This window comes from Paralichthys olivaceus, chromosome 17 (assembly GCF_024713975.1).
Source record: "Paralichthys olivaceus isolate ysfri-2021 chromosome 17, ASM2471397v2, whole genome shotgun sequence".
Lineage (NCBI taxonomy): Eukaryota > Metazoa > Chordata > Actinopteri > Pleuronectiformes > Paralichthyidae > Paralichthys > Paralichthys olivaceus.
In genome coordinates this window covers 2,875,739-2,887,882 of record NC_091109.1, presented here as the reverse complement: position 1 = coordinate 2,887,882, position 12,144 = coordinate 2,875,739, and the positions used below count along the sequence as shown (strand labels likewise).

General features: G+C 43.1%; 2 protein-coding genes across 10 annotated transcripts in view; one reads left to right on the top strand and one right to left on the bottom strand.

The window, feature by feature from the left end:
- Window positions 1–196: 196 nt before the first annotated feature.
- On the bottom strand, window positions 197–10,673 carry pcolce2b (procollagen C-endopeptidase enhancer 2b). 6 transcript variants are annotated; one of them, XM_069512911.1, is made up of 10 exons: window positions 10,486–10,547; window positions 8,494–8,663; window positions 8,122–8,230; window positions 7,555–7,810; window positions 6,228–6,352; window positions 5,415–5,551; window positions 5,151–5,314; window positions 4,229–4,312; window positions 1,629–1,796; window positions 197–1,262 (listed from the first exon to the last, which is right to left on the bottom strand). In XM_069512911.1, the coding sequence occupies exons 2-10, from the start codon at window positions 8,628–8,630 to the stop codon at window positions 1,132–1,134; spliced, it is 1,311 nt and encodes a 436-aa protein (XP_069369012.1). In that variant the 5' UTR covers window positions 8,631–8,663; window positions 10,486–10,547; the 3' UTR covers window positions 197–1,131. The 6 variants fall into 6 exon arrangements, with proteins under 6 accessions (XP_069369012.1, XP_069369009.1, XP_019942930.1 ...); XM_069512910.1 differs by having other exon boundaries at window positions 899–1,286; window positions 10,486–10,548; XM_069512908.1 differs by lacking the exon at window positions 8,494–8,663 and having other exon boundaries at window positions 10,486–10,673.
- Window positions 9,743–12,144, top strand: part of u2surp (U2 snRNP-associated SURP domain containing) — an 8,708-nt gene continuing 6,306 nt past the window's right edge. The window contains exons 1-8 of one of the 4 annotated variants that reach the window (XM_020087363.2): window positions 9,743–9,891; window positions 10,706–10,804; window positions 10,921–11,035; window positions 11,121–11,245; window positions 11,338–11,408; window positions 11,578–11,666; window positions 11,816–11,851; window positions 11,960–12,042. In XM_020087363.2, the coding sequence (XP_019942922.1) occupies window positions 9,847–9,891; window positions 10,706–10,804; window positions 10,921–11,035; window positions 11,121–11,245; window positions 11,338–11,408; window positions 11,578–11,666; window positions 11,816–11,851; window positions 11,960–12,042 (663 nt within the window). In that variant the 5' untranslated portion in view covers window positions 9,743–9,846. The remainder of the gene's footprint in view (window positions 9,892–10,705; window positions 10,805–10,920; window positions 11,036–11,120; window positions 11,246–11,337; window positions 11,409–11,577; window positions 11,667–11,815; window positions 11,852–11,959; window positions 12,043–12,144) is intronic. The other 3 variants (XM_069512905.1, XM_020087365.2, XM_069512906.1) reach the window with 3 other exon arrangements.

Genomic DNA, 12,144 nt, shown 5'->3' with positions numbered 1-12,144 from the left:
TTTGAGATTTCTCTCCTTGAAAACTGATTATTGGTCTTAAAGCCAGAACACTGGCAGTTGTTCAGCAAACTGTCCAACAGTCCAGTCCATGTGAGAGTCACATTACACGCTCCTGATCCATTCCCATGATTCGCAGATTATATTTGTCTCCATCGATGTTTTTCTCCATCTCTTGCACAAAAACTGCAAAGCAAAGTTTAATGTTTCAGGAATTTTATTTGGGCAAATGAGAACAATAAAATATAAATAATATTCACAGACTTTTTCATATGAAAATATTTCTCATTTCATACCTCTTCCTTTAAAAAATATTGACAGTTGAGTATGTGATGTGTGCTAATGGTGGCGCTTTGCATCTGTAAGCAAACTAAAGAAAAGAGCCTTAGCCAACAAGGTCCTTGTTTCACATCCAACCGGCATGAAAATCTATTTTTTTTAAAGAATCAGGTATATTTTAAATATTGCACTTTAATCACCACATTTTAAACTTCCTAACCCCGCCCATTAAAACTGAACACCTCTCAGCTGTAACGAATCACCTTTGAATACAAGTCAGGCTTATTATTTTGCCAGATATTGTTGTTTAATCAAGAGCACACTAAAGTCTTCAAGGAAAATTAAATTAAGAATTGATTTTAAAAGAATGGACCCATTATAGGATTTCAGAAAATAGGAACATTTTAAATAATGTGCTAAATAAACATGAGTCTGTGAATGGCTGTACTCTCTGTATTCTGGGCCCCTGGCTGCAGTGTATGACAGGAATGTGACTATGCAGACTGAGTATGAATGGGCAGCGAATAGGGATGGAGATTTCAATTAATTTCGCAACTGATTGGCTGAAGTTGCGAAATTAAGTTGCGAATTGAGACAAACTGATTAAATTGAAGAACGAGGAAGTTCTTAAAGTTTTGTTTATTCTAAAACCACAGCAAAATTAATAAATAGGAAATTCTGAGTTCTCTTTAACTTTTTTTGCTGGCAGCTCTGCATCCAGATTCAGTGTTGTTTTGTTGGCCTGTGTTTGTGTTGTTGAGACGGAGGTTTGTTGTTTGCTTAATAATTGCTTCCATCCACGGCTGAGCCTCGGGCACAGCCCAGTCTAGTGGAGCTCCTCAGAGCCGCTGCAGCTCAGCAGTGCTTGTCTTTCAGAACGTTGAGTCCCTTCTGGTTCTTTGTCTTAAACGCCATGACGAAGTGCTGAGGGGCGATTTTCCCGCGGCCCTCCTCGTCCACCTGGCCCATGAAGACGTAGTTCATGCCTGGTGAGGTCACACAAAACAAACCTGAATGCAGTGGCGGAACGGCAGAGACATTCAGGGAGGCCAAACATCAGAATCTCCACGCGGCACGTGTATACGATATGTTTATATGCGTACATATAAACATATCGAATGCATCATTGACTGTTTGGACAGTGAGTTCTGCTCACCTCACACTTTGTGGCGAGCGCTATCCACAGCAGAGGAGGCAAACTCAGAGCCAAAGGTTATTCAAAACAGTCAACCAGGAAGTGCACAGTGATTTTCATCAGTTAGATAACGACCAGTTTTCTGCAGCAGTGATTTCATACATCAGAGAGTACATTCTCAAGAGCACTGAGACAATTTGATCTCAGCAGCACTTACCTCTTCTGATAAATGGGCACTTCTTGCACAAGATAATGATCTTAGTGCTCATGGTCTTTCCTGCCTGCTGGATGGCCAGGCTGCCTTCTTTATACACGTTGATGATGGAGACTGTGGCGTACATGCTTCCTCCTCTCATCACCGCCGTAATAACAGTGCCGGTTATTACTGTCACACACAAAGAGGGAAAATAAAACAGATCAGTATGAAAGGTTATGTGTATATAAACTGTACACTTTGGAGTACACACATTCTTATCCTTTGATTTTAGTAAGTACACTCATTTTCATAATGCTTTCCCTGACGCAAACCCATTAAGTATTTAAATATAAAAGGTAGGGTAAAGAAAACAACAATTTAGACGATAACACACCAATGAAAACATCACTATTATTATTTTATATTAAATCTTTGCCAGTAGATCCCTTTTACCTAAATCTTACACCATGAACCTTTCACCCTCACACAGCTAACTTCCTCTTATGAGCTGTATCCCATCTTTGGAGTGCAGCCTGTCAGTAAAAGATGTCAATGTGAATTAACAGCATTGCCTCTCCACAGTTTCCTTCCAGGCTTTCATCGCTCCCTTTATGACCTCTTTATGGCTCCTTCATTTAACCCATGAACGAACAGCTTCTTCTCAAAAACCCACAAAATAAAACATTGAGGATTTTTTCTACTGAGATTTTAAGACTTGAGCGCTTAAAGAACGTGGCCTATGATGAAACCAAGTTAAATGTGTGAATTGTAACCATCAAGCATAATGTAAACTGAACTGTTTTGAAAGGAGCACAGGTGACTCTAATACATTTAAGTAAAAAACTATAATAACCGCCCTGCAGTTGTTTGTTTCCACCAACCAGTGCAGTTTCAGTCTATATACATTTTTTTCCCAGACTCATTTGACCTTTGACCATTGAAATCAGTTCATCTGAGTCCAACTGACAACTGGTCAAGATGGGAAAAGGATTCTTAAGATAACAAGTCTTGAGGTCACCTTAGCCTTTGACCACCGAAATCTAATCAGTTCATCTTTGAGGGCAGGTGAACACTTGTACCAACTTGGAAGACATTCTCTCATTGACCACCAAAATCTCATCTGTGAGTGCAAGTGAATATTTGGACTAAATTTGAAAGGCTTCCCTGGAGGTGTCCCTGAGACATCACGTTCACAAGGCAAAAAAAAAACTGTGCTTTGTGAGGTCACAGCCGTTTGACCAACACCAAATCTAATCAGTTCATCTGTGAGTCTGAGTGAATGTTCCAAGGAAAATCCCTCCATGTATTCTTGAGATATCGTGTTCACGAAAGTGGGACTGATGGAAGCACAACACCCAAACATGTTGTTCGTGGAGGCGTAAAAAAGTGGAAGATTAAAAAAGTGAAACTTCGAGAAATTGATTTACAGATGAATTTATCAGCATCGAGACTTGAACCCCACAATACTCTCTGTCTGTTCTGTGTGGTAAATATGTGAAGGGATACGTTTCAGTTATTTCCTGTTCAGACTGACAGGGTTCTCTGAGAGCACAAAAAAAATACAGTTTTATTGTCTGAACTTGCTGACCATGGTGGAGACCGTACATTTAGTGGTCTTAGCAGAGACAGAGGGAATCTCATCTCATTCAGCATGAACGAGATTCTGTACACGGATTGTACCAATATGTCTGGAATTCATATTCTCTCTGTTTCATTTCCCGTAAGAGATGAGAATGTCCAGAGAGCTACCTGTTGCATTCATTTATTTTTTTTAACTGTTGCTGTTCTTATATAAACCAGTGAATTGCTTTTGATAATTCCTAGTCTTTGACTGGACAGATCGCCAGCATATCGAAGGGGCAACATATAGAAACAAACATTCACACCTATGCACAATTTAGAGTCTCTAATTAACCTGACCCCACATTGCATGTGCCTGGATTGTGGGATGAAGCCAGAGAAAATCCATGCAAACGCCACTGTGGATTAAACAAACTCTTTTCAGCTCTCGATACAGAAAAGTGAAGTAACATCGTGTGCTGATTACGCCACCACATCACACGAGCTACTTTTTCTTTTCCCACATCGCCTTTCCTTGGCTCGTGATGCAAAATCAGGCGGAGCTCTTTCAAATGCCAGTCTAACGCATGTGGTAAACATCTCCGGGAGGAAAACATCAGAGAGGGCGAGATTAGCAAACGGGGGCAGGGCCTGAATCAACACGTTCATTTATCAACAGTTTGCCCACATTCAGGGGCTGTGTGTGTGTGTGTGTGTGTTTACACTGGAGGCAACTGTGTGCTACTGTACACACTCCTTCACTTCCTGACGGGCTATCAAGGAAGTCTTTGAGATGAGCGGAGGAAAGAAAACAAGAGGTGCAAAGATAGTGACACGATCAGGACTGTAAACTGCTTGTTGGGGAGATTTGGCTGCTGATGCTAATGTGGGTTCTGCTGACGTAAAACTTGGGAGGGTCTGCACTGCTCAGGTTCAGACTGTGGGAGATCAGAGTCTATGTAACAGTAGATATGTTCAATAATCAGCGAGAAAAGCTGGAGCGTATATCAATGACATTCTCCGTGGTTTCAATTAATTGCAATAAGCAGTGATGTTCTTACCAAAATTGCTGGAGCAGTAATTAGTCTCCAGTGTTCCCAGTCTCTTGCATTTCTGCTGGCACAGGGCGACGGAGTACTTCAGAGCTGCGGAAACACACACACACAAATTCAATCTCTGTAATCTTAACTTCCACTGTAACCATATGTAAACTATGGTTGCATCTGTTCCTACCGTGGTTTATTTACAGTCTCAGCCTCAGTGTAAAATAGCGAGACACAGTGAACATCTGTTTTTAGAGTCAGACATTTAGAATCCATGAAAGAAAACAAATCCACGTGAATGAAAGAAAATACGAGGCGATCGTCTAAATATTGTTTGAGGAGATGAGCCAACCAGAGAGCGGCGTCACTGTATGACATCACGTGCAGGGAGGCGCCAAAACAACCTGGCCTGGCCGAGGGAGAAAACAACAGTGTGTGTGGATGTGTGTCCGAAAATAAGCTGTGATTGTGGGTGCAGACACACGCCCACACTGTAGATGGACTCTGTGTCGTTGGCTGAATCTATATTTGGACTTACAGTGTGTTTGCACAGAGGAGAATGATGCAGCACAACTGCAGGTTTGGTAGAAAAATTGTTTTCCCACTTTTAACAATTTCATGTAAACGTGAATATTGTACTTATGTTAGCGACTGTGATAAAACACCGGTCTGATTCAGAGTTTCAAATTAAAAGCAGTATAAAAGAGCAGTGAAAGACTTAATTGCGACTACATTGTATTTTTACTTAAGTACAAGCCACTTATTTATATTGTTTCGTGCCCAGATCTGCTATCAGTAACAGATTATAGACCAACCCACCCGTATTTAAACCAAAAGATAAACTCCAGGAGAGCACAGCCATTATCGTCACGTAGCAACATCAACAAATACAGATGTTTGAAATCCTAGAGGTTCTGATTGGATAAAAGTTGCTACCTACGTATGGGCCTGGTGGTGGCTGGCTGCGTGGTAGTGGTGGGTGGTGTCGTGGTGGTGGGGAACTTCTTTGGTCTGATCTTGTAGTGTCCGATGAAGCCGTCTGCGGTTAGACTGAGATCTGACAGGAACTGGATTAGGAGCTGGTTCCCCTCGGAGAACACTGGGCTGCAGAGAAACACAACCAGACGACCAGACTGAGGGTAAAACTTGAGATGAGATCATGGGGTAGCGAAAATAAAATCTTTCGCGTGGCCGGGTCACCTACGCTGGGGGGCTGTCTCCGCAGTATTTGCCGATCCTCTTGGCGTCATTGATTTCTCCCCCGTTGAAAATGGAGACATGGTCGTAGCGGCAATAGTTGTCTCTTTCCACATCAAACTTCTCAAATTTGACTTCAATAATCTGTAGCAAGAGACATATCACAAGTGAAATCCTCTTTCAACCACCACAAGCCTTGAACCAACCCCAGCATCAGACCGGGGCATTTGATTAAAGGCTACTCAGCATTTGGGGGATGATGTAGTCTCCAACCCTTTCTACGCTGAGCTGTATGTAATGTATTATGCATGTGCTGTAATTCTACATGCGGCATTTTACCACAAAACCTCTCTCTTGCAAAATCCAATACCACACCTAAAACTACTCTTTTACATTTGACATTTAAATACCTCTCTTTACTATGAAGAATTAAGATAAATCTAGACTCAATAGAACACATACCGCTGCCAAGGCCCAACATTCTCCTTAAATTTAATCGAGCTGCAGCAAATTTTACACACTCATAGATACCAGTCCCCTAAATATGCCTGATCTATTCATCAAGATGCTTTAATTATTCCCTGGAAGTCAGTGAAAATGTCAAAAAATGTCATATATCCCGAATTTTAAAGAAAGCGATAGAAAATTGTTAAATTCGCTCCCTGATCTGGATCTGTACTAAAATAAAACCGGTTCTTCTGTGACCTGGACTGCACCCTGCCCCAGGTTTTGTGGTAATCCGTAATACTGCTACCAAACAAACCGATTTAGATGAATATGCAACATTCCAGTCGAAGGTAATAATAGTAAAAATTCTGACCTGGTTCTTTGGTGCCACTATGTGCCAGGAACAGGTGACTCCCGCAGGGTAGTCCTTCTCAGGCCAGTTGGGCGTTTTGAAAGTCCCAGAGGGTTTATCCAACCGGCCTCCACAGTACTGATCCCCTGCGGAGAAATGACACAAGTTAAACCTCGGATCATCATCAGGGTGAGTGCACCATCACCTGGCAATTTATCATTCCTGTCTCTTGGAGGAAATGACTTTACAATCTTGTCAAACGCAGGAATTGTGAGTAAACCGCATGTTCATGAGGTGTCATTTAAAAGGGCGCACTCATTGCCTTCTTTGTTATTACGAACACTTTAAAAAACAAGTCACTCCTGCGCAGAGTGCAGTTTAAAAAAAGACGACATGCCTCCAGGGCTATCAAAGATCTGAGAAACTCCACTGCGATAACCACATGAGCTGTTTACACTGTCAGAGCAGAGAATCTCTGAGGGCATGTTTCTCTGTAACATACAATTTAGTTGATGTTTCCTTTCAAACATGTCTGGAGAAGTATAATTCAGTGCGTTTCCAGAAATAGACAAGTAACAAACGGAGGATGTGTTGTCCTGCAGAGTTTTGACAACGCTCAGAGACAGAATAGCAACAATTTATCTGTTGAATCCATTGTGTCAGAGCCAGACAGGCTGGTTAATAGACATTGTCCATTACAGCTGTCAGCTGCTTGGGTACAGAGAACCAGCCATTAAAATACCAGAAAAAAAGTCGACAAGAGTTTGCAACCCTGCAGAGAGGAAACATCTCAATCAACTCAAAATATCTGTGAGAAATTCCACATCAGACTGTGAGAAGCATTGGGATGTTGCTCTCTTTATGTCCACATGCTGAATACTGAAACTAGAAGCTTTGACTCAGACAGAAGAAAAACCCAAAGGTCAGTGGTGAGAATAAAAAAGAAAAACCATGATGCCTTTTGTTTTACTTGATCTGTGCATGCCTTGAAAGTGACTCACAGATTTATGCAAAAGCGTAAACTTGAGGAGGTACATTTCTTCCTACGTTAAATCAGTTATCTTTCTAGATACAGTCCAGGTATTAGAATTGCGATCGGGAAGGTAAAAACAGTATTGGAAGAATTGGAGCTGGATACTATGCAATGACCTCACTGGGGCAACAACCTTGTTAATTTGCTTTATAAACCACGTCCTTCAGCTCAAACACACAAACACTCCCAGGCCACTTTTAAATCCCTTTAAGGGGTGAAGTCATGACTGATACAAAATCCCACGTGGCTCCGTACCACCTTACACCCTACTCTCATGCCACGAGCTCTCTCCCGGCTTCTCCCATGTTTGCCTACCTCTCTCATGCGGATGTGCAGCAGAGAAAACGGCCAGGAAGCCACTGCCGGCCGTGTTGGCATCAGACACCATCTGCAGGAGCATCTTGTTGCCCGTGGAGACCAGGGCCCCCGGCTTGAAGGTCCCACAGAAGCGACCGAGCCTCTGGCCGCTGGGATGCCCGCTATAAACGTCCACATAGTCATAGCGACACAGGTTGTCGCTCTCCAGGTCAATGAAGCGGAATGACAGGACCACCACCTTGCCCTCAGGGACCTGATTGGGAAATCACAGAAAGCGTGGAGAGAACATTGAGGGAACACTTTCAACTGCATTGATGAAGTTGAGTGATAAAATTAAACTATAGGTAGTTGTTACTTAAATCATGTATAACAATGATTTCCACATGATAAATCTGACTTGTGTTGACTGGAAAAACTAAAACTGTGGCTAGGTATTTTTAGAAGAAAATTACGAGTCTGATGTGAAAGGGTTTGAGAAAAGCCTGGTTTTAATCAACAATCACTTTTATCATTGTCATTTTCTTAATGTATAAGAATAACACGTGAATATGAAAGTACACTCACTGTGATCCTCCACACACACTTGGTGTTAGGAGGGTAAACTCCTGGGTATCCCTGGCTCCCGATCACTCCAGAGTCCCCTGTGATGTTTCCTCCGCATGTGAAGCTTGGTCTATGGGAGGAATAGAGAGAAAAGACTGTTTTCCATTTCCCAAATGAGTATTTAAACAGTAGTCATGTATAAAAATCAAGGATGGACTGTGGTTGATTTAATTCCTCCGCCAATGCACCATGCGTCAGGAGGCAGCACAGGCAGACTGCAGAATATTCCTCTTAATTTAACTCCAGCTCCTCCACACAGGAGGATCCACGACACCTGGCGCACTGAAATGAATAATAACAACAATTAAAAAAAGGGTGTTTGTAAAGGTGTACCTCCGCTGAGTCTGCGCACAGACCTCTGTCAGGAACAGGAGACTCCATGCGCAAAAAACGCTGCATGTTCTCCACATTGTTGGCTTCGCGGAGCAGGCGCCTGCTCGCCTGTTTTCGCCCCGTGGCACGAATGACATTGTGCTGCTGAGTGCTCCTGCAGCCAGGAGGTCCTGCAGGGAGTTTCAGGGACTGTGAGCTGGAGCAGATGAATATAGCGTTTGTTCTGCGTGGTTGGAGGGAGGGAAGGAGGGAGGGAGGGAGACAGAGAAGGAGGGAGGGAGCACAGGAGGAGGCTTCCCCCCCAAAAAAAACCGCTTGGAGGGTGTAGGGTCCTGAATCCGTTTCTTCAAGCACCTGGCCACGATGGCATGAATTAACTTGACTTGAAGAAGCCATGGCTGAACTTTGGCATTCCAGTCCAACATGAGCCATGTATATCCTGCATGTGCCACAGACTTCATAAGTAGCTCCTGCAAAGTGTCTGCAGTGCGCAGACAGGACATAGTGGCCAGATGTGGAGGGACAGAGGACAGCTGTGGCCTGTTCTCATGGAGGAATGTGAATGTGTACACCGGCTGAATGCACATGATGGCAGATATGGATGCTTGGATGGCTGCAGGCTTCTATGCTGTATGAAGTGCACAGGTAACAGAGGCCAGGGGCTGCTGGAGAGCGATGGAGGGCGAGGGCGCCACCTGCTGGAGAAGGGAACAGTTCAGGTTTTGGACCAGAAGAGACGAGCTCAGCAGTGCAGTGGGTGCATTTAAATAAAAACAAGCAAGGAAGAGCTTCCTTTAAAAAATAAAATAAAATACAATACGAATCTAAAACTATATACGGTCAATGCTAATTAGGACATATTTCATTCTAGCTCACTGTATTTCTATTTAGCTGTAACCTGTAAACTTATCGGCTATATAACTGTGTAGCTATTCAGTCAATATGCAGCAACGACTCCACTGGGACCTTAAAATAAACAAGTGTTTAGATATATATATATATAATAATGGCATCTTGAGAATTATCAAGAATAACAATAGTAGTAACAATACTACTACTACTACTACTACTAATAATAATATAAATAATACAGCACTTATCTAAATAATGTTACAAAGTGATCTACACAATGCATGGGAATAAAATAAACAGAACCACATAAATTGATAGCATATTCAAATAAACGCCTGTACACGAAGGTTGTGGTTTTATTTGTGTGTAAAGATATTTACCAGAGAACAAGAGGAAGTGAGTTCAGCCATCGTTGCCTCGGTGATCGACTGCGCCGCCTGCAGTGTCACATTCCCCAGTTTCTTCTAATCGACGCTCGATTTTGCTCCAGTTCCACAAAAGATGGCGGACCGAGCGCCTGGCGGCTCTCAGAAAGCTAGCGCTAAGGTGAATTCCCCGTTTGCACTCGCATCAGCTAGGTCTCATTTACCGCAGCGAAAACAACGCAAACACTAGTGTGCTCGAACAACCTCGACTGTTTATGTGTTTGTAACGTACAAGAGACGACGGTTGCTAATGTGCGCAGCGGTGTTAGCGACCCACCGACGAGCTAACGCTAACCGTTAGCTCCCCGGCCACACTGGCTAATGTAGCTCAACTAAGCTAACGCTGCAGAAGCAGGACGAGTCAGGGCGGTTGGACCAGAAATAAATAGCGCTGGTGCCGGTGAAAGCTCGATGTCGACCCAGCTGAACACCAGAACAAAGTTTAGACAATGCGTGTTTGAATGTGGAGAAATTAAAATGAATATTTTTCGAAGCTGGGCCTTCAGCCTTAGCTCCTTGTTGTAGTCGTTCGCCGCCCGATGCGTTCAGCAGCGACACCGGCTTGTTGGGCCTCTGGCTAATTGTGCTCGTGTGTCGCCACCTCCTACGTTACATGTTGAAAATATTCCATTAGACACGATTCTCAGAATGTGCGTCAAATGTTGTGTGATCACAAAGCTGAGTGCACATGAGTCGTCCACTTTGTTTTACTCACGGTTTCTCGGTGGTGGCTGTTCCCCGCGCAACTTCCAACCTGTCAACACTGTCACCGAAGCCACCTGAATCAGTATATTGATTACCGACACTAGGGGGGGGGGGGGGTAGAAGCCATTTTGTAATTGCTTGGATGTGCTGCACGAACCAATCACAGTTCTGCTGGAACTCCATCGTGAAACGCCTGTTGGAGGTCAACCATACTTTGTTTACATGTGCAGGCGCTGCTCGAGAGCAAACTGAAGTCTTTCAGCATCGGCAAGATGGCAGTGGCCAAGAGGACGCTGAGTAAGAAGGAGCAGGATGAAATCAAGAAAAAGGTAAGTGTGTGCTGTCTCACGTGAGAATGTTTTTTTATTACTCATGATAATATGTTTTACACGTGAGATGCTTCTCAGCAATCTAAACACATTTTAACACTGGTTTCTGTGTTCAGGAGGACGAGCGTGCAGCGGCGGAGATTTATGAGGAGTTTCTCGCTGCTTTTGAAGGAGGAGCAGATGGCAAAGTGAAGGCCTTTGTCCGAGGTGGTATCGCAAATGCAACAAAAGGTATGGCAATCATATGATCTTCCCACATCGATTACATTATGTCAATTAGAGTGAAATTTACAGTAATACCACTTTGTCCTTGCAGAAGAAGCAGCTACTGATGAGAAGAAAGGGAAGTTGTACAAGCCCAAGTCACGTTTTGAGTCTCAATCAAAAAGCTTCTTGCCCTTGGAAACCCCACCTCAGTTTTTAGCATTAGACAAAAGACATGTAAGTGCTATGTTAGCCTCTCTTGTTACAGCTGTAGCAAGTAATTCTTGGTTTAACACTATGCTGATAATATTTCCATGTCTGTGTTACAGCCTGTAAAGAAGACTACTGAAAAGGAGAAGAAGAAGAGCAACTTGGAACTTTTCAAGGAAGAATTGAAACAGTAAGCTTTTTTTTTTAAAGCTAGTTAGATAGTTTCAATTGTGTCAAGGTTGCAGGGACTAGTGTTTCTCAGGTGTTATGGTGTGGAATGGTTCAGTAAAAAGTAAGGAAGTCACGATAATTTGAATATATGTTGTATTTAATTGAACTATATTCTGTTATTCCTGCAGAATACAAGAGGAAAGGGATGAAAGACACAAGCTGAAGGGACGTGTTAGTCGTTTCGAGCCTCTCGCGGGCGGGGACGGAAGACGCTCGTGTAAGTGTCAACAAGCTGCATGACCCTGGCCGATTTACTAACTTGGCCTGAAATGGCCCTTTCCTGCTCACCTTACTCAAACTCTCCTGCCACCCTTTTTCCACCTCTGCCCTGAAACAAAATTTATACTGCTTTTCTGCTTCTTTTAGCGGATGGTTCTTCAAGAAGAAACCGTCCGTCCAGTGGTAATTTTGACTTAATACACTGGCCGTGAATACCTTCATCTTGCTAAGAAACTATGTTGTCCTGTCAGACAGCGATAGGAAATTCTTCTTTCTTCTCTGTCTCTGCAGTTTTGGATGATTGTGCGCCAGGTTCCCATGACGTCGGAGACCCATCCACTACTAACCTGTATCTCGGAAACATCAATCCACAGGTGAATTTGTAGTCAAAGATGTAAAGAGAGGAGAAGAGCGATGCACACTTATGTGCCTTTGATTTGAACCTATTGATTTGCCTATGGGCTGACTACATGGAA